At 32.9% G+C, this 19,982-nt stretch overlaps 2 protein-coding genes across 5 annotated transcripts; one reads left to right on the top strand and one right to left on the bottom strand.

Annotated features, from left to right (window-relative positions):
• Positions 1–1,743: 1,743 nt before the first annotated feature.
• LOC106664238 (ribonuclease H2 subunit A) lies at positions 1,744–5,404 on the top strand. 2 transcript variants are annotated; one of them, XM_014389754.2, is made up of 7 exons: positions 1,744–1,846; positions 1,910–2,080; positions 4,324–4,522; positions 4,584–4,710; positions 4,766–4,952; positions 5,025–5,148; positions 5,207–5,404. In XM_014389754.2, exons 2-7 carry the CDS (start codon positions 1,924–1,926, stop codon positions 5,337–5,339), a joined length of 927 nt encoding a protein of 308 aa, XP_014245240.1. In that variant the 5' UTR covers positions 1,744–1,846; positions 1,910–1,923; the 3' UTR covers positions 5,340–5,404. The 2 variants fall into 2 exon arrangements, with proteins under 2 accessions (XP_014245240.1, XP_024082321.1); XM_024226553.1 differs by lacking the exons at positions 1,744–1,846; positions 1,910–2,080 and adding an exon at positions 2,240–2,306.
• Positions 4,812–18,874, bottom strand: LOC106664237 (amyloid protein-binding protein 2). 3 transcript variants are annotated; one of them, XM_014389752.2, is made up of 13 exons: positions 18,166–18,874; positions 15,023–15,136; positions 12,288–12,420; positions 12,093–12,219; positions 11,856–12,024; positions 11,524–11,787; positions 11,339–11,463; positions 11,133–11,272; positions 10,925–11,064; positions 10,699–10,864; positions 10,505–10,612; positions 8,110–8,240; positions 4,812–4,901 (listed from the first exon to the last, which is right to left on the bottom strand). In XM_014389752.2, the coding sequence occupies exons 1-13, from the start codon at positions 18,286–18,288 to the stop codon at positions 4,884–4,886; spliced, it is 1,758 nt and encodes a 585-aa protein (XP_014245238.1). In that variant the 5' UTR covers positions 18,289–18,874; the 3' UTR covers positions 4,812–4,883. The 3 variants fall into 3 exon arrangements, with proteins under 3 accessions (XP_014245238.1, XP_014245237.1, XP_014245236.1); XM_014389751.2 differs by lacking the exon at positions 4,812–4,901 and adding an exon at positions 7,338–8,031 and having other exon boundaries at positions 18,166–18,873; XM_014389750.2 differs by lacking the exon at positions 4,812–4,901 and having other exon boundaries at positions 8,062–8,240.
• Between the last annotated feature and the right edge of the window lie 1,108 nt (positions 18,875–19,982).

Here is a 19,982-nt window from a genome sequence, read left to right as displayed (position 1 = left end):
GGTTGCTGTCACACTGGAACTGACTGCGTCTGTATTTTGTACGTCTTTAACTTAGGAACAGTAACACTGGAAGTGACAATAAGTGAAGTTTTTCAGTTTGCCAAAAAAATTCAAACTATTTTGGATTTGTTCACTTACTGCAACTACACACAATATTTCTGGCGAACGAGACAGTAGACAAGGGGGGTGGATATTGTTTAAATCGTCCCTTCATTTTCAAGCAAATTCGCACTTTTAGAGGATTTCTGGTCAGATAGGATGCGAGATCTTAGTACACTTTTTTTAAATCTACATATTTATCAATATGTAGCATATAAAACTAAATATTAAATTATTTTCACATGATGCATATTAAAGGTAAAGTTTATTTTTCTTTTCAGATTGGATATGTTAGGCTATCAGCCTACAGTGCTTTAAAGTATGTTTTAATTTTATTATTTGTAGTAAAATTATCTATGCCGATAATGATGATCAAAGAAATATCTTGATAAAGAAGAAAGCACGAATAGTATTTGGGATTAAAATTTGTCATTTATATGTAATATTATTTTTGCGAACACTTACAACCATGATATTTATCCAAATCATACCTCAGCTTAATGGTTCCAATTGTACTCTGCATATTTGAAGAATATTGCAAATTTGAAAAAATGTTTCTTACTTTAAAAAAAAATAAAGTAACAGCATGAGAGGAAAAAAATGAGCCTTAATCTCATTCAGATTTCCACATGGCCCATAGAATTATCTGGAAATAATCAGCATCTTTTTGAGGTTTCCCTAACCATATTATTTGGCGTATTTGAGGGGGAATTGAATGCATATGTGAGGCATATAAGGGTTTTTTGAATTAATATTTATAGGACATTTGAGGGGGGTTTGAGTGCATATATGAGATATCAGGAGTTTTTTTTTAGTGCTTATTGTATAACATATTTGAGGGGGATTGAATGCATATTCGAGGGGTTTTTTTAAGTGCATTTACATGACATGTTTGAGTGCATATTATTTGGCATATTTGAGGGAGTTAAATGTGGTATATTTGATGAGATTTTTGAGTGCATATATAACAGTTGAAGTGGGTTTTGAGTGCATATATAGCATATGGGGGTGGTGTTTGAGTACATATATGGCATATTTGAGGGTTTTTGAGTGTTTCTAATATGACATATTTGAGGAGAGTTTTTGAGTGCATATTACATGGCATATTTGAATGGGGTTTTGTGTGCATGTATGGCATATTTGAGGTTTGTTTAGTGCATGTACAACATGTTTGAGGTTTTTGAGTGCAAATTACACGACATATTTGAGGGGGTTTGAGTGTAATGTGGCATATTTGAGAGGGGTTTTGAGTGAAAATTATATGGCGTTTTTGAGTGCAAATTATATAACATATTTGAAAGGGATTTAAGTACTTATTGTATGGCATATTTGAGAGGTTTTTGAGTGCATGTACGGCATATTTTAGGTTTTTTTATTTTATGTGAGGTGGCATTCTTGTCGGTTTTTTAATGCTAATTATATGGCTTATTTTACTGTATTTAAATCCGGGCTCTAATTATGATGCCTCTAACATTTTGTCATGTACAATTTTTTTTTTTTATGCTTCATGTTATTTATACTGCATTATTTTGACTTCATTATTTTGACTTCATTATTATTTGAGAAAACCAGTGAGTCATAATTATGAAAGGAAACACTTAAATCTTTTGGATATTATCGATTCCTCGACGTGATAATAAGGAAAATTCGATTTTTATGAAATCCGGAATGACCAGGGTATTTACGTTTTACCGCCTACCGGTTATCATCCATTACAAGAATTCGGACCTAATTTAAAAAAAACTAGGTATAAATCTATCACTAATTTTTTAAATAGTTGACGTTTTTATCTTTTAAACAACAAAAACAGACAAGTCTTTCGAAATGGTCGAATTTATAAAAAATGTGTCCGACGTTGAGAGATTTTGCCAGAATCAGGACCAAAACGTGAGCTACTTTTTCACATCAAATTTGCCAGAAATTTGTAAGAAAGAGCCTTGCATATTTGGAATCGACGAAGCAGGAAGAGGTCCTGTTCTTGGTGAGTTGTCATTTCGTATTTTTACTATTGATTGTTCTGTTTTGTTTTTGTGTTTTTTTTAAAGCAAAAGTCCAAATTGGTTAATGTATATGTGTTTAGTTTTTTTGTACGTTATGTATATACAGTTTTAATATTAGAAGTTGAACAGTTCCTATCTTTTCCTAATAACTACTTCCTGCTAACTGACAGGAAAAAACAGACTCGTGTCCATCCAGCAGCTTGCATAGTAAGACAATACTATCATATCTGAGGTTTAAGGATTTTATTATTAAAAATAAGCTGAATATGCTTGGAAAAGCTAGTCTCTCGATTGTGTGAAAAAAATGGATACCCAAACTGCTAAAATCCATAGAAGAATAATTAGAAAATATTTATTATTTATTTAAAAAAAAACAGTAGTTTACAATAGTTAGAGTTGCCTGTTGGAGTTTGGGATTCCTTTTACTAGATCAAATATTACAGTAGTTATAAAAAAAAGAATTTCAATTAACAGTAAAAAAGAAATCCATAAGTAAACATAATAATTTGGATTTATAGATCTGTACATGAGTTGAGCCTATCACTCTGGCAGTCAACTGGCAATTCTATCTTTTGTAATTTACAATAAATTACTGGCTTGCTTTGAGAATCACTCACCCTGGGTGTTGACAGATCGGGGTCAGATCTCAGTTTTATGCATCCAGACTGTGGTTGTGCTCCTGGTGCTGTCAACATCTCGATCAATTCAGCACCCTGCAAGCAGTTCCTAGATCCAAACCCATTCACATGCTTTACTGTGTACTCGATATTCCTCCGATATTACATCTATTATATAAAAAACTTTATTAATGGTCAATGGCCGGAGAATTGCCCCTCAAACTTCGGAGATTAAGACTTGATTTGAACTTTGCAGTGAAAATTCTCTCATGTCCTTCCCATCCTCTAGTGTCCCTTTTTCCAAGTGGAAACTATTCCGTTTGAAAATACTCTACGTTGTCAGCGAAAACATTTTCCATGTAGAGTGGCTGCTCATTTACAATTAATGAATGCTGCGATCCCCCCTCTATAAAATTGGAGTTTCACTTAAACCACCCTGGCTGCTTCCAAAGCCTAATCTATGCTTAGACCTTACTAAATTTTTAAACAGACTCCCCTACATGTATAGTCAAGAATTTTATAAAGCAATGGATATCTTTTCAAATCCAACACAGATGGCACAAAAAATAATGTAGGGACAGGTGTTGCTTTCTTCACTTATGATAATAATGCACAGTATATGTTTACCATACCATGTATATGTAGCAGCTACACTGCTAAGTTTATAGCAATAGCAAAGTGCTTAACTGTATTAGCCCCATCTAGGGAAATAATTGTCATCAGTACTGATTCTTTGCCAGCGCTGATGACACTGAAAAACAACTTTTCTGTGCATCCATTAATATGACATCCTATTTGCCATTGAATCTTTGCAAAATCAAGGAAATAGTGTAGTATTCATGTCGATTCCTGGACACTGCAGAATATTTGGTAATGAGAAGGTGGACCATTTGGCAAAGCAGGCTGTCCTTAATGAAGATAAAATTACAAAACACCAAAATCTGATGTGACAGCTTGGCATAAAAGAAAGTCTTTGCAGCTATGGCAAAAAGAATGGGAAACGACTTCTAACATCAAACTTAGGGACATAAAGGACTGTGTAAAACCTTGGGCCTCATCTCATAGGGGTTAGCCTTTCTAGGCTCAGAATTGGTCATTGTAGATTTATTCATTCTTATCTCATGGCAAAAAAAGATACTCCGCTTTGTGATGTTTCTACAGAAAGGATAACAGTTAAACACATTTTGACAAATTGCAAAAAATATGAAGGAGAAAGACATCGGCTGGAAATACCAATCAACATCAAAGACTCACTTGGTGATGACTGACCAAATAGACAAACTACTAACGTTGTAAATTTTGTTCTTGTGTGATTTTATTGAAAGAAAATTATATTCATCTTTCTTCATATTATTTTGTTCACTTTTTATTTTTTATTTTAATGGATGGTTCAATTTTTTCTCATTTTTTGAAGGTGGTTAAAAATAAGAAAAATCAAACTTTCTTAATTTGCTAATTTTTTATTCCAATGTTAAGAATCGAGTTTAACAGTCCACACAGAAAATAATGAAGCTGATCTGGCGATTTTGCGTGTGGAAACATTTTCCTTTAAAAGTGTTATTGATAATTTATTCAACTTGATTGTTTTTAATTTTTTTTCAATTCAGGGCCGATGGTTTATGGTATTTGCTACTGTCCGAAGTCAAAACAGAATCTGTTGGAAGAATCTGGCTGTGCCGACTCTAAGACACTGACCGAGCAGAAAAGGGAAGAGATTTTCGAAAAGCTTTGTGAAAAAGACGAAGATATTAAATGGGAAGTCAAAGTCATTTCACCGACAGATATTAGCAATTGTATGCTCCGAAGGTACTGATATATTTATTTATGCCCCGATGTTCTCAAATTGCATTTCACCGGTGTTTTACAGGCAAAAATACTCCCTGAACGAAATTTCACATAGTTCGGCCATCGGTCTTCTTCAAAAAGCCATCGATGAAGGTGCAAACATTACTGACGTCTTTGTTGATACTGTTGGCCCTGCAGATAAATACCAGGTTTATTTTTATATGGCAATTTCTAATTCAGTGATTACTAATTACTTCATTTCAGGCCAAACTTCAAGAAATATTTCCTCATTTAAACGTTACAGTCGCTAATAAGGCGGACTCAAAATATCCCATCGTAGGTGCTGCCTCAATTTGTGCCAAAGTCATTAGGGATATTTGTCTCAGGGTCTGGAAATATCCTGAAATCAAAGAAGATGAAAAAATTGTCTGCGGTAGTGGCTACCCAGGAGGTGATACATTTTATATAAATAATAACGAATAGCGATTAAAGTGATATTGTGTTTAAATCCTTTTATTCTTAGATCCTGACACTAAAAAGTTTTTGACAAAATACATGGATCCCGTTTTCGGATTTCCGAGTGTAGTTAGATTCAGCTGGGCGACTGCCAGTAAAATTTTAGAAGAAAGCGCGATAACTGTGGAATGGTATTAATCACTTTATTTATATAAAAACTTTTGCCTTAAAATCAGTGTTTTGTTTCAGGGAAGAGGTGGAAGATGAAAAAACAAAAGGTATTAAGTCTGTTAAGTCATTTTTTTCTAAAGTCGATGATAAAAGTAAAGAAAGGTTCAGGTATTTCAAAGAAAGAGGTTTAACAAATTGTACTGAATTTTGACTTTGTAATTGTAAATTAAATATTTTTTAATAAATACACTGTTTGTAAGTCTATAAAATCTCAAACACTTCATTTTATCAAATATTTAATAACAATTTCAGCTTTTAACACCTTTTCCTAGATTGTTTGCTGTCCATTAGCTGGCTGCTGTATAATTAAAATCAAGTTTGTACAAAAATGCCCTATCATTACAGATCACTTACGAGCATTTATATGCATAATCATAGTTGAAATAGATTTTTAATAATCATCTTTGGGGTTTGTGAACAAGCTCTACCTAAATCCTTTTAAAATCAACTTTTTTTTTTATAATATGATTTAATACTTACTACTACTAATTGTTCAGAAATCGTAAACAAATACATTTAGGATGTGGAAAAGTGAATTTATACAATGCAAACTATATTTTTTATATTCAATCAAAGTATTTCTGTATTTGTTAAATGTCCACAATGTTTGTAAATCCCAGGCCCTGAAGATGATCTCAATAAAGATTGAAACGTGGCATGATAAAAAAAATGTTTTCTGAAACCTACATCACACCAGACCGCTTCTCACAATTTCTGAATAATTATCGATTAACGGTCACTAATCACCACACACTTACTACTACTAAATATTCATTATTCTTTTGAAGTTATTAGACAATAAATTATGTAAAGAGGACCACTTCCATGTTATAAATACATGCCAGTTGAAACCCTAAGAAAGCAACTAATTCAATCTACCCATTTAAATCAATGGCAGAGATTGGAATCAAGACTTACAGATTGGTGGCAGCAGTGTTTTACAAACCGTTACTAATTGATGGTAGTAGTGTTAAATCCTTACTATTTTTAATTGATGGCAGCAATGTTAAACCCCTCCTTAAAGGGACACCAGTGTTTTACAAACCCTTACTAATTGGCGACAGCAGTGTTTTACAAATCCTTACTAATTGGGACAGCAGTGTTTTACAAACCCTTACTAACGTGTGGCAGCAGTGTTTACAAGCCCTTACTAATTGACAGCTGCAGTGTTTCTATAAGCGTTTGCTACTAGTGGCAGCAGTGTTAAATCCTTATTAATTGATGACAGCAGTGTTAAACCCCTACCAATTGAGGACAGTAGTGTTTTACAAACCCTTACTAATTAGCGACAGCTGTTTTACAAACCTTGCTAATTGGTGACAGCTGTATATTACAAGCCCTTACTAATTGGCAGGAGCAGTGTTAATTCCTTACTAATTGGTGGCAAAAAATCTTTACTAACATTTAAACTGTGATGCCATGCTTGCCCACAGGAGTGTTTTGGGATGTATAATGTAACTGTAAAAGAAATTCAACCACTGTTCCTGGGCGTACTAATAGTTCTTTCTAGTTTTTAGTTAATCTTCTAGATGAACTAAGAGTCACAGGTATGCTATAAGCACAGAACGATAGTTGTTAAAGGGCGCAATATACTGCACACCCCGACCAATACTCAATACAACTACAAACCCTTACTAAAGTGTGGCAGCAGTGTTTTATAATGCCTTACTAATTGGTGACAGCAGTGTTTTAACTCTTACTAATTGGTGGCAGCACTGCCAGAAGAATTTAGTTAAATTTGTAGTTGCTATTATTATTAGAAAATATATTATTATATACCCAAATATATCAAAAACCTCTTTACATTTGTAAGACACTTTGTCAGGAATCAGGTCTTGTTTTAATTGAATTAAAATAAAGTCATTTAAGAAAGAGAAAATCTAGACAAAACACCCATATTTACATAATAATTTGTTTACTTTTCATAGTAAATAAGTTTTTTGGTACATTTTCGACCAGTTTATTGTTTAATTTACATTTGAAGTAAATAAGCAAAAAGGGATTAGTTAAAGGCTAAAAAAATTGAATTTGTAGATGAAAATGTGTTGTCAATAGAAAGGTTTGGGCATTATAAATCAATTTTTTTTACTATCCACGAAGGGCAACTCTTATGTAGGTAGGAGCAGGAAACTGAGAAAAAAAGACAATATTTTCTTACAACTTTTAAATGATATACATACAAAACAATAACAATATAATTACAAAATGTTATTTTAAGGTATAACAAACATCGATTTATAAAATGTGGATAAATCAAAAGAATTAAATACAAAATTATTCAGTATAAAAATTCTTGTTACCTCCGTAAGGGAACAGATTTGTTGTAGCAGTCTCAAAAAAATATAATACTTAAGAAATAAAAGCTTTTTTTCTTTTCTTTAGCCATTATCATCCCGTTTAATTTATATTATGTACACAGGGATTATACAAATTATCTACATATAATATTTTACAAAGTTATATGTGCGATCACTCAACATTTTTGTTTGTAATTAAGCTTTTTTTTAAATATTTTAAATGAAGTGACAGTGAATTAAGAAAATGTAATTTCAGAGTTTAAAAAAATCCTTTTCAAATAAAACGATGCTAGTAAAATACAGTCCGATACATTATAATTAAAGGCAAATTGACTAGTTGTGAGCGGCAGATCTATTGCACAAGAAAAGTTCCCTTTAAAACAATAACATTATACAATCCATCTTTTCCAAGTAAAAAAATAACAATAAAATTAAATGTAATGAAATAGTCACATTTGATTGGTGTTAGTAATGGATTCTTATATCATAAAATAGTTGATTAACAAATAAGTGCTCAAAAAAAAGCTTTCAACAATTTTCCTCATCCTTAAAAAAGAAGAAAAAAATTAAAAGAACGATGTTAAGAACGTTGTTTAATTAAATGGTTAGTTCTAAAATATTCACCATTGTAGTAGAATCATCTAAAAAAATGGCTTTCATGCATTCCAAAGTGCAAGGAATATCGTTCAAGGCTAAAGGAGCGGTTTCTCGTTCGTTGCGTTCATCCCTCAACATTTTCCATCTGTCTATTAGTTCTATAAAAAAAAATTTTTTTAGTTTAACTAACTGCCATTTTGAAACTGAAAAAGGGATTTTTTAAACATGTGAAGGTATGGATTTATTATCTTGAGATCTCCTGTGGTCTGTAGGGAGATGAACTTGTAATTTGATCCTTACCTATCATGTCACTGGGTTGTTCCTCAGACACGCTAAAGATGGCAAATGCTGCAACCCATCTGAGATAGGTAGTCCAAGATACTCGGTAATCAAATCATCAATAATCTTTATCTAATTTTCTACTACTGCAGCTAAATAACTCAAAACTCTATTTGTATATCGGCTAGAACATACATAGTGAAACTTCCCTTAATGGACACCTCTAAAAAGCTGATATCTCCCTTAAACAGACAAATTCTGATTCTCTGGTGTCATCCCATTAATTTTTTACATGTTAAAATCTGTAAAGTGACTACTCCCAATAGCGAACATGGACAGCTTTCATGTCTATAGTCTTTAAAACTCTCAAAAGTGGACAACAGCCTCCCGAAAATCAATGTTTTCTGAGTTTTGTTCTAAGTATTTTGTTTGCCTAATAATATCGTACTTTGTGTCTAATTCCTGGAATTTTATTAAGCCACATTGCAAACATGATTATGTACTTCTTCAATGTGACCTAAACCATGATATCAACCCCCCCTGCAGTGCATTTGACCTTTTAAAAAATTAATATAATAAAGTGAGTGGATGTGAAATAGAAAAAAAGGAATTTTTAAATAAATTACATACATTTTTACAAACAAGGAAATGACCAATCCAATAGATTTTTTCTAAAATGTCTGGCTCAGACATACACCAGGACCTATTTGAATGGTTTTGCTGGGTTCAGCAGGCTAGATAGCATCTGGTTTGCTTATCCAAGAAAAAGCCTTAAAAGTTGCAAAACATTTTGTGCAAATTTTAAATAATCTTCAAGTTTTTTAGTTAGAGTTACAAATTTAGAATACTAAAATAAAATATAATAAAACTTCTTTTAAAACTATTAGTGAAGAAGTAGCGACAGTAGATACTGAGATTGAACAAAACTTGATGGAAAAACTTAAAAGACTACACCAATTTTGATCACAAAAGCATTTTTAATTGCGAAGAGACAGACTGATTTTAAGGATGAAACTATGCAGTTAAAAAATAAGCATTGTCAGGTATGAAAAGTTTCAAAGGAACATTTAACTTTGATCTTAATTCAGATCAAAGTTGAGGAAAATCACCCAAACAGGCACAAAATGCTAGCATGAAAAAAGCACACACACCAAATATACAAGGACTAAAACATAGGCACAAATGCATACATAAAAACAAGAAATTAACTGGGGTTAAACCGATATTAACTGTACCACATTTATTGAAAAAAGTGACAAAACATCAACAATGGAAATGGAAAAAATTTCAAATGCACGGAAAATAAAATGCAAGATAATTTTGGGACAATGACAGAAAATTGTGCTATACAATTCACCTCACACAAAACCATCAACATGGATAACAAACCACAAAAATGACAAATTTAAAATTTGATAGCTACTAATATTTTTTTTGCTCTGCCTCTTTTTTTTTTTTTTGGATACCAGGGACTGGAGGAGTTCCCTCCTGAGCACTGCAGCTGAGCTGTACAGCTTATTGTACTTCATCCCTGGCTCCATATTTTGGGGGAGGGCTCGCAACACAAATGTGAACTTGAGCCCCCGTTGTACAGGTGTTCTTCCATCGAAGAAACTCATTTTTGAAGGGGGTTGGGACCAAATTCAGGGTGGCTGAGATCTGATCCCGCCCCTTCCATTGATGAGTGCCCTGTCAATTTCTTTCAATTGCGGCCACCGGTCCCTTTAGACATCAGAAAAGTTGACGATGGGGATCAAACCCACAACCGCGGGATCTACTAGCCAAGAGTCTGACACCCTTAACCACTCGGCTACCGCGGCCCCCTCTGCCTATCCTCACTAGAATGGTTCGCAATCCAGAACAAAATCACTGGTAATGACTAAATTACAGGTTTATCATCCCAGGAAGAAATATCACTAGTTTATAATTGCCCATGATGGAAAAATGGACATATTGACAAATTAGAAATATATTTATTTACAAAACACATCCAACCCGAATAAATTTTTGATCAAATATGCACATAATGATCTTTTATCCATTACACTTCACAACAGTGGTAAACAAATTGATAACTGCAATAATCAACTGGAACAAAAACTGAAAAACCAAGGAACTAATTCAAAAAATATTTTATATTTACCCGAATAATTAATAACATTGTCCAGCTCGCCAAGTTGGTCGTAAGCATGCAGTAGACCTCTGTAATCATATTCTAAGCCAGAATAGCTCTCAGTGAATAATTTCAGGCCTGCAGTTAACAAATGTAAATAAAAATAAGAGAACCATTAATTTTATTCATATATTGTAAGTGAATCAATGTTTGAATATACTCACTTATATTTATCGATCTGATATAAAGAGCCTCAGCTTTTCTATGCTCCTTCATGTGGTAATTGTACAAACTGGCCAAGTGTCCGAGGCTAAGTCCGACTTCATAATCATCCTGGCCCAAAAGCTTCTCTTTGAGCTGAATTGCTTTCATATGCATTGCTTCTGCCTCCTAAGAATAAAAAAAAGGGTAAAAATATTTCTAGTGTTTCTTTCAAAATGTTTACGTCACCTTGTATTTTTTCATCGTTTGGTACAGACGACCAAGATTGCCATAATGCTTTGCAGTCTGTACGTTATTTTCTCCAAAACAAGCAAGTGATACACGCAACGCATTCTTATGAAGTTTTTCAGCTTCGCATAAAAGCTTATCTGTAAGAATGACCTTATATGATAAAGTACCTAGAATATGTTTAAAGAGAAAATAAATAAGTACATACGTGTGCCAGGCATGGTGGAGATATTACTTAAAGCAATTTCTTCAAGGATAAGTGCTTTCACTCTTATTGCAGAAGCGATCATTAAATGATTTGGTGGTAAAAGTGCTGTCATCAGTGCAATTGATTGATCTGCATGATACCTTGGATAAAAAAATTTTAAGTTAAAATTTATTTTCAAGATTTAGAAAAAAAATATTTTTAAATACTTTGCAGAATTAAAATTGCCTGAACAGTATTCATGGACATATAGCGCATAAGCAAGTTCTTCATGGGCTATCGCTACTTGAAGATTACGAGGTCCAAATATTTCCTCCTTTAAACTTAACGCTTTCTAAAAATCAATTTAAATTGGACAATTTCGTTTAAAATTAATTTTCAAACTGAAACAAACCTCATAAACCGTTACGCTGTCTTTCATTGCATCTGAGTTGAGTAAATAAAAACCATAATCTAAAAGCGTCTCTGCGTATTTGGGATGTTCCTTTCCGAAAACTTTGGCAGCAAAATAAACCGCCATTCTAATAAGGCTTTCTGCCTTACTTATTCTTCTTTTGACTACGCAGGACTTTGCAGCTTGTGAAAGAGCTTCCACCACCATCCTCGAGTTAGAATTATGATTGAGTTCTTGTATAGATCTAACACTCCACATGTAAGCCTAAAATATTAATTTTAATTTGGAGGTTAATCAAAGTTAAATGGTTTTTATTAACCTGGCATGTATACCTCATCAAACAGACTCATACTGAACGAGTAAATAGAAAATTGAGTGTAAATTCCAGCTAGGCACATTTTCTCATTTGTGCGTTTCAATTTTGAAATTATTTCTTCTGCTAGAAGTTTAGTCTTGGTCGCCTTGTCACACAAAGAGTAGATGATTTGTGCATGGAGAAGCCTGAGAAGTATATACTACATTTAAAAACACACCCCAAAAAATAATCCAATTAAAAAAATTAATATTACTTATGACAACAATCTAGACTTCTCATTAAAGAGGACGGATTCTCAGGAACAGCAAGGCAAACCTCTTGGCACGCTTCTAGAACTTCACAACTTTCGTGATACCAGCTGGCATCGCTTAAAAAGCCACCTGAAATTTGTTTGATTTAGGAAAATATCCTTTCTTTTAATCAGCATTATTTAAAATTGTTAAATTACCCAATTTAAGCCCCTGGTCTATAATAGAGAATGCTACATTTTCGTTCGAATCTTCAAGTTTGAAATATTCACATCTCAACTTGTAACTTCCGATCAAACCTTTTGCAATCCCTGTTTCATGCTCCATCAAAGCCTGAAGAACAATTAAAAACAAAACTTTGTGTATCAGTATCGAACAAATTTAAAATGAAAAATGGTTTCATTTCAATTTTAAAAAGCAATCATTTCAATAAATATGGCTTTATTTAATAAAATCTACACTCACACTATTTTGAGAGTAATTAATTAATAAATAAAACATTAAATTTTTTTCCTTGGCGTCAGCATGGCAGTTGGTACTTGGTTCCCTGGTAGATATTCTTGGACTGTTTTTTCAATAAAAAAATTTTTTTTTACTGAACATAGTACTGATAGTTTGGTATCCCTAGTTTGTGTTGAGAATGAAAGCATTTATTGGTGTGAATGTGTAGTGAGTGAATAGTATATAAATAAGAAAGAATGTATTTGAGTGAGTGTGAATGGGAACTGATTGTGTTGGGGGCTGAAATGACCTGTTGATAGCCCCTGGTGCCCACCTCGGTGCCGGACAGATAAGACCGAGGTCTGACCCCCAGATTGCTAAAACCCAGGGTGGGTGATTCTCAGTGCCTGCCTGTATTTTATTGTAAATTAGACAAAAATTGTTATTGCCGGCGAGCTGTAAGAAGTGATAGACTTAACTCTGTACATACATGAATGCATATTGTTAGAAGAAAGAGAAACAAGTGAGCCGAGGAATGGAAGAACTATCATTCTAACTCAAGGCTTCATTGCAAATAATACCTTCTTTTGATTTTCATTGCGTCAATATACTTTTTCCTGTTCAAATTGTGTCTTTCCTCTATTTTCTTACGATATAGATGTGCGTGCAGATTTCAGCTTATATAAATCACAAATCAGTAAAACTAAATTTCCAAATATTGTTCATTATAAATTAAACTTTCGAATTATTGAAATTTTCAAGTATGTTGCTTATTCATGAATCTTACAAGTTTCATTGAATGGAAACATTTCCAAATATTGTTGATTATAACCAAAATTTAAGAATGACTGAAATTTGAGAGTATCCTGATTATTCATGAATCTCCCAAGTAGAATTGTGGAAATAAAATTTCCAAATATTGTTGAAATTTTCAAGTATTGTTAAGTTTAAATGAATCTGTGAAAAACAAGGATAAGTTGGTAGTACTTTTAGGATAGGGATAGGGATAAAAGAAGCGGCCACAAGGCCTACTGCACCTCGACCTGAATAGATCTATTGTACTCCCCTGTTTTTTATAACTCACTGGCCAGCTTCAGATTGTTAATCAGCCTCCATAGCTTTGCCAGCAGCTCCTTAGTTTAGCATCTTGCTTGTAGTTTTTCTTGTCCTAGATGAAGGAACCTGCACCTACATAGACCTTCACAGGAACACAGAATGTGTTCAGTGGTCTCCTACTCTTCCTGGCAGTATCTGCACAGTGTACTGTCTATACTACTATAGACTATAGAATCTACTGTCTATACTACTATCCGGTGCATCTGCCTTTTAAGTGGCAGTGCCCAGTGAGGAGTCCAACCAGAATCCTGTTTGATTGGCCTTCCAGTAATTCTTGTGTAAGTTTTGCAGATGGTCCTACTTTGAATCTCTTTGCATGCCTCATACCTGTGGTATTGTTCCACCAGGTTTTGGACTCATTAAGGATCCATTTTAAGATGTTTTGTGGCATGGTGCTATGCCACAGTAGGAGTCAGGACCCCCTTTTTGGCCAATATGTCAACCCTTTCATTGCCTCTATGCCCCGAGCGCCCGGGAGGTAGTACCTTTGAAGACTATTCTTTAAAATATTTAGTTTTCCAATTTATACAATTATACATTGCAAAAAATACATAAAATAATCAGCAACAACTACCATTTCCAGGCTAATGCTAATTTAGCTTTCTTTTTCTAGATCCTGGATCATGTTTATCAATTTTAAACCATAAAGCATAAAAATTTTGTTGATCATGTAATGCAAACATTGAAACACTATGAATTGTTAATATGAAAAAACTAATACATAATAGTTTCCTTGATAGCCAAGAAGTTTAACTTGATAAACAATACTCCATTCTTAAAATGAATTCACAAGCTCATTTTCAAACTCAATAAAAATTCTTTTATGGTTTAACAATAATAGAACAAGAGTGATATATGTTAAATTGATTGAAACAGTACAAGAGGAAAAAAATCAGAAACTTATCTGGCGTATATTTAATAAGATTATTTCCTTAATCGGTTGTTTATCTTTTGATATCGATTATCTCAAAATTAGAATTGAGCAAATTTAAATACATATTGTACATTGTTTATAATTTGTACACAGATAAGATCACTGTGATCAATCGACTAGAAATGTGAAAGTGGAAATCCTGATAGTCTTAGAAAGAGGGTGAAAAGGTCCATTGTATACATTTGAGAATTCTTTTCAAAGTATAATTTCAAACCATTCAAAAGAAACGAATTGAATTGTAAATTGACTACACCGGGGTTAATATTCAGGAAGTAATAACTTGTTTACGTTTCATTCTTACTAGCTGTTGAATTTAATTTGACACAGACCAGATTGTATTTTTACACTTTTCTTAGGTTCATACTTTTCAAAATTTCACAAATTAAAATTTAAACCAAAACATCTTTTTTGTTAATAGAAAATAAAACATTTTAGACAATTTACCTGAAAACATTTGATGAGCATAACCCTGTTTTTGGTCAGCTTCAACATTTTGGAGAAGGTGGTCAGGTCTCGTAATTCGATGCAGAGAGTGTAAATTCTTCCTTGTTTATACAACTGGAAATGAGAAAGATATTTTAATATGTTCAAAAATAAACACTTGAAAAGACAAATTTTAAAGAAATTTAAGAAAACTTCAGAATATTAAATTTTATGTAAAAGATTGGCAGTGGAAAACTTAAATATTTAGCTGTAACAGTTTATAAAAATTTCCATTATAAATTTGATAAACTGTTATCATATACATTGAACAGAAATTTTCAAGAATTACAAAAAAAACTTGTTTATACGTTTTTTTCTACCAATTTCAATAAATCACTATTTGTAATCAGTAGATGATTTCATGATTTTCATAGCGTTACAGAAAAATACAAATCCTTGATATAGATAAAAACTGTGTATAATAAAATGAAAAAAAAAACAAAAAAAAGTTTCAGTCTATTTTATTTAGTGATTCACTGTAATGCTGACAAGTATAGAATTTCTAAATACTAGGCTCATTCAAAACTTTTTTTATTGCCTAGAAAATATTTCTACTAATGAGCAGGGGTGAAAAGCCTAGAGGAGATAAACAACAAAACAAATTTTGTGCAACTGCCTTGCAATACTTAGGAAAGGCATTCCTGTGCAATATATACCTAGATGTCATACCCCATAGAAGAATTCTATACTTTATTAAAGAAATGTAAATCTTTAATAAAAATGTGCTAAAGGAGGAAAACCCTACAATTAAATAAAGAGAAAAAAATGAGAAAAGCATTTTTTTTAATTATTATTTTTTATTAACAGGCATTCACATGGATTTATCGCTTCCGGCTACATTGAAGAAAGTTCAGAACTGAATTTGAAAATTTATATGCATGTGTGGACACCCAGCTCCAAGGCTGTGTTAGCAAGTCCTACTGTCATTAAAGTCAATGCACTCTGGGAACATAGTATTTCTACTACAATCTTAAGCAGGGAACAGTCAGAAAAATCGCTAAAGCCCACCAACACAAGGCCAAGTCAATGTCCCACCTGTACTCTAAACTTATTTTAAAAAAAAACACAATGAGAAATACAAAAACACAACTCTTCAATGTATGACAATCATAGCAGTCAATTGATCTATGCACTAACACACAGCTCTCCACAGTTCTGAAAAAAACAGTCAGTAAAAAGACTTCACCTAAAGAAAAATACCGTACAATCCGAACTACCCTTGCAGTTTTGAAATTGATATATGATAGAATAGAATAGAAATTATATATTTCAAAACTCTATATTTGCGTTCTACACAAATTAAACACTAAATTGAAATAAATATATCAAAACCTGTACAGAACCACCTGCTTTAGTAAGTAAAAACTTGTATTTGTTAGCAGGAGGTTCAGAACATTATAAATTACAAAATACACCTGCACATAGGAAAAAAAAGTGTGGTGTTAAGTGACCGTTAATTAATAATTATTTGGAGATCGTGAGATGCGGTTATACACTTGATAAAATTCATTTTTGTTGGGAGTGGATTTGACAAAAACTTATTGACAAACCAACACAAAGTATTTTTCAACTGAAGTGGAGATTAGAGACATAAAAACAAATCCAAATTAAATTAAGGAAAATCTGCACAAAATGAATTTACATTTTTTTACTTCATTTATTTTTATCTACAACTGAATTATATACAACCAGCAGATTGGATTTCAATTTATGATTGTGGCATTATGGGCGTTCTAGAGAAAGCTACCCATTGGCAGCCGCTCTGGAATAATAAAATAATATTTATCATTTAAGAGGTATCTTATCCATATTCTTTTTCATCACTTACATGATAATTGTGGGGAATGGAGTTATCGAATTTGAGTGTGTGATTTTGTAATTTACTACGATAACGTCTGTAATATGTTTTGATGGATGAAAAAACTACCGGCATGTGAAGATCTCTGTGACTTTACCTAAAGAAAATTATTGTACGTGCAACCCGAACAAACGGTTTTGAAATTTTGTATGCCAACTGAAGCAATACACCTCTAGAAAAAAGATCAATGTCAGTCCCCCATATGGATGACCAGGCCAGCAAAATCAAATGTCAATTTTGACCTATTTTTGGGTTTCTAAATAGCACACTCATGAACATTACCTTGTTTAAATTATAAATAAAGGATCAGAAATGTTCCTCACCTCACAGACCCAAAAAGAAAATCTCAAAATATATCATGTATTGCAATTAATATGGTCAATTATGGCCACTAAACAAATATATATTATGTATGTTTGACAAAATTCTATCTTTGTCGAAAATGAATTTAATAAAGATTCATAGAAAACTGTAGTTTATAATCATATGAAGTGCATAATGAATATTGAAAAGGGCAAGAATTAGATATAAAAATTTAAAAAATAAAATAACAATAATTCAGCACTTTGAGGATCATACTGACTGATGAGGACCTAAAAAAATATAATTCAATCCCACCTACGCCTAAGTTTATGAAATTTTATGCGCCGATTTAAGCTATACACCGCAGACATCAATCTCCATGTGGATATCCAGACCAGCAAAACTGTTTCAATTTTGACATTTTTTCAATGTTTGTAAGTAGTGCGGTGACGAGATGCGCCTTGTAAAATTTGAAAAAGAGGATCGGAAATGACCAAACTACAGGTACCAGACAGACCACAAGATGAAATCGCAAACAAAACTTTTTTTTAGCAGATGTGATAAACATTGATATTGAACATAAATCACAAAGAATCATTCCGTTGAATTGAGTTGACGGGGTAAAAACTGCATTTTTTTTTTCAAAATGAAATCAAAATTGACAGCATGTAAATATTTAATATTATGTAAGTTAAAAACAGTTGCAGGATTAAGAAGAAAAGTTATGTTAGAACGATTCTTTATGTAACTTATTTGTGTAAAAACATTTTGGAATATTGTTTAGAAGAAAAAGTTACAAAACAATGTTGACTAATAAGTAAACAATGAGTAGACCTTTTGTAAAGTTTTTTTCTTTTTCTTTTAAGTTGTATAGTGTATGTCTTTGAATTTGTTTAAATATGAGATTTAGTTTGATTTTTTAAAATGTTAATAATTGATTTACCGTAATGCAAATGTCGAAGAGGACCGTTTCGGGGATCAAGCGTAGATCCTGTTTAAAATACTTGTAAAAATCGCAAACGGTCGCCACTGTCATGTCATAAAGGGAGAACGGGGTGGCAGGCATTTTTGCAAATGTGAATTATCCGCCAGTGGATTGAAAATGCGAATTATCCGAGGGGAAGAAGAAGAAAAACGCCTTTATTTTTACGGGGCGGCCGGCTCGGACGAACAGCGATTAAGAAAGAAAAAAACTCCCGAGACTGGAATCAAGTTTCACATCTGACGTCTGAACGGGCGGAAGAGGAGCGGAGGATGAAATCCGTCTTGAGGCTGAAGGAAGCGAAACGGCCCGAGCATGTCAGCCAGACTGGTTGAAATTCGGCCTCGCCCGTTTTCCCAGCAGGCGCGGCTACAAAGACGTTCTCGGCATCCGACGATCTGGAGGAGACAATTGGCCTACGGGCTATGAAATGGCCCACAGCCACAGAGAACGACCAGTTACACTCCTAATCAACAAGCAATAAAAAGACGAGGTTATGTCGGATTATCGAACCCCCCCTTTTCAAGTTCGATTCCCTTTCGGACGATTATCGATGCCCTAGGATTTAATTTAATTTAAATAAAATAAAAACCCTACGGAAAATCTTCAAAGTTCAATCCCTTTCAAAACATTTCATGTCTGCCACAATGAAGAGTTCATACAAAAATGAGAATAATTTGTTTAAAATTTGACGCTCTAGACTAAAGAAAACATATTTGTCATATTGACAAGGAGCGGGAGTTTTAAAATTCTTTAGACACTTCAAATTCGTATTTTTATTTACAGAAATTGTACCTGCTGAAAGATACTTTTCCAATGCTTTCAGTATGGGCAAACATGACATTTAAATTTATTTGATTTTTCGTCTTCTAGATTTTTTCTCATTTTTAGACTTTCGAATACCTGATCAATTTTTTTCTGTACATTCCCTAACATTTCTTTTATAGTTTAGGGGATTTTGGGGTAATGAACCCACCGCAGACAAATGGGAGGGGGTGCAAGTATGTGTAATAAATTTAATTTATTACCACAAAGGCATGGTGGTATAGATTTTTCCATGAGGTACTTGTGAGTCGTATTTGTGTGCCCTATTCGTAATCAACATAATACGACCTCATCATGCCTAGAAGTTTGAAAGGATGTCCAAGGTTTAACATCTATTTTATATGTCTTAATTTGTTGGAAGTAGTTTGTTTCCACTGATTTTCCCAATTTTCAATTAATCTAAGTTTGAAAGCAGTCTCTATATCTTCAGGATTTATATATAGCTCATTTCCCTTAATCCTGACATGACTTGGAATCCAAATGAAGGAAACAGAAGAGCTGTTCAGAGAAAATTTTTCCAAATTTTCTGAACTAATTGATTTTTTGGAGTATGGTTTCTGAATTGCTTGAAGTGCTCTATAAGAATCTGAAAATATAATTATTTTATGATGACTGATAGAAAGATAATCAAAACCATTTAAAAAGGCAAATATTTCTGCATTATATGAACTGAAAATTGAGGGTAAACGAAAAATAGAAGGGCCACACTCAATTACATAAGAACAATCTACCATATGTGATTTTATGGGACCATCAGTGTATTTGATTGAGGCATCATCATTAAATCGGTGTAGTTCAAGGAATTTTTGTTTGAACTTTACAGGGTTTGTTTCCTGTTTGCGAGTATTTGTAAGAGAAAAATCAAATTTAACTTCTGGAAGTAGCCAGGGAAGGGTTGGGGCTGGGTTATTTTTTGGGTTTGATCTGAATCTATATTTCATTGTGAAAAGATA

This window comes from Cimex lectularius, unplaced genomic scaffold, assembly GCF_000648675.2.
Source record: "Cimex lectularius strain Harlan isolate CLEC.00 unplaced genomic scaffold, Clec_2.1 scaffold50, whole genome shotgun sequence".
Lineage (NCBI taxonomy): Eukaryota > Metazoa > Arthropoda > Insecta > Hemiptera > Cimicidae > Cimex > Cimex lectularius.
Note: the sequence above shows the minus strand (reverse complement) of the source record. Positions and strands in the feature narration are given on the sequence as shown.

Coding starts and splice junctions, on each gene's coding strand:
- LOC106664237 (XM_014389750.2), bottom strand. CDS start 18,288: ATGCCTGCCACCCCGTTCTCCCTTTATGACATGACAGTGGCGACCGTT. Junction 15,137..18,165: donor TCTTCGACATTTGCATTACG/GTAAATCAATTA, acceptor TCTCATTTCCAG/TTGTATAAACAAGGAAGAAT. Junction 11,273..11,338: donor GGCAATTTTAATTCTGCAAA/GTATTTAAAAAT, acceptor TTTTTATCCAAG/GTATCATGCAGATCAATCAA.
- LOC106664238 (XM_014389754.2), top strand. CDS start 1,924: ATGGTCGAATTTATAAAAAATGTGTCCGACGTTGAGAGATTTTGCCAG. Junction 4,953..5,024: donor CGGTAGTGGCTACCCAGGAG/GTGATACATTTT, acceptor TTTTATTCTTAG/ATCCTGACACTAAAAAGTTT. Junction 5,149..5,206: donor AGCGCGATAACTGTGGAATG/GTATTAATCACT, acceptor GTTTTGTTTCAG/GGAAGAGGTGGAAGATGAAA.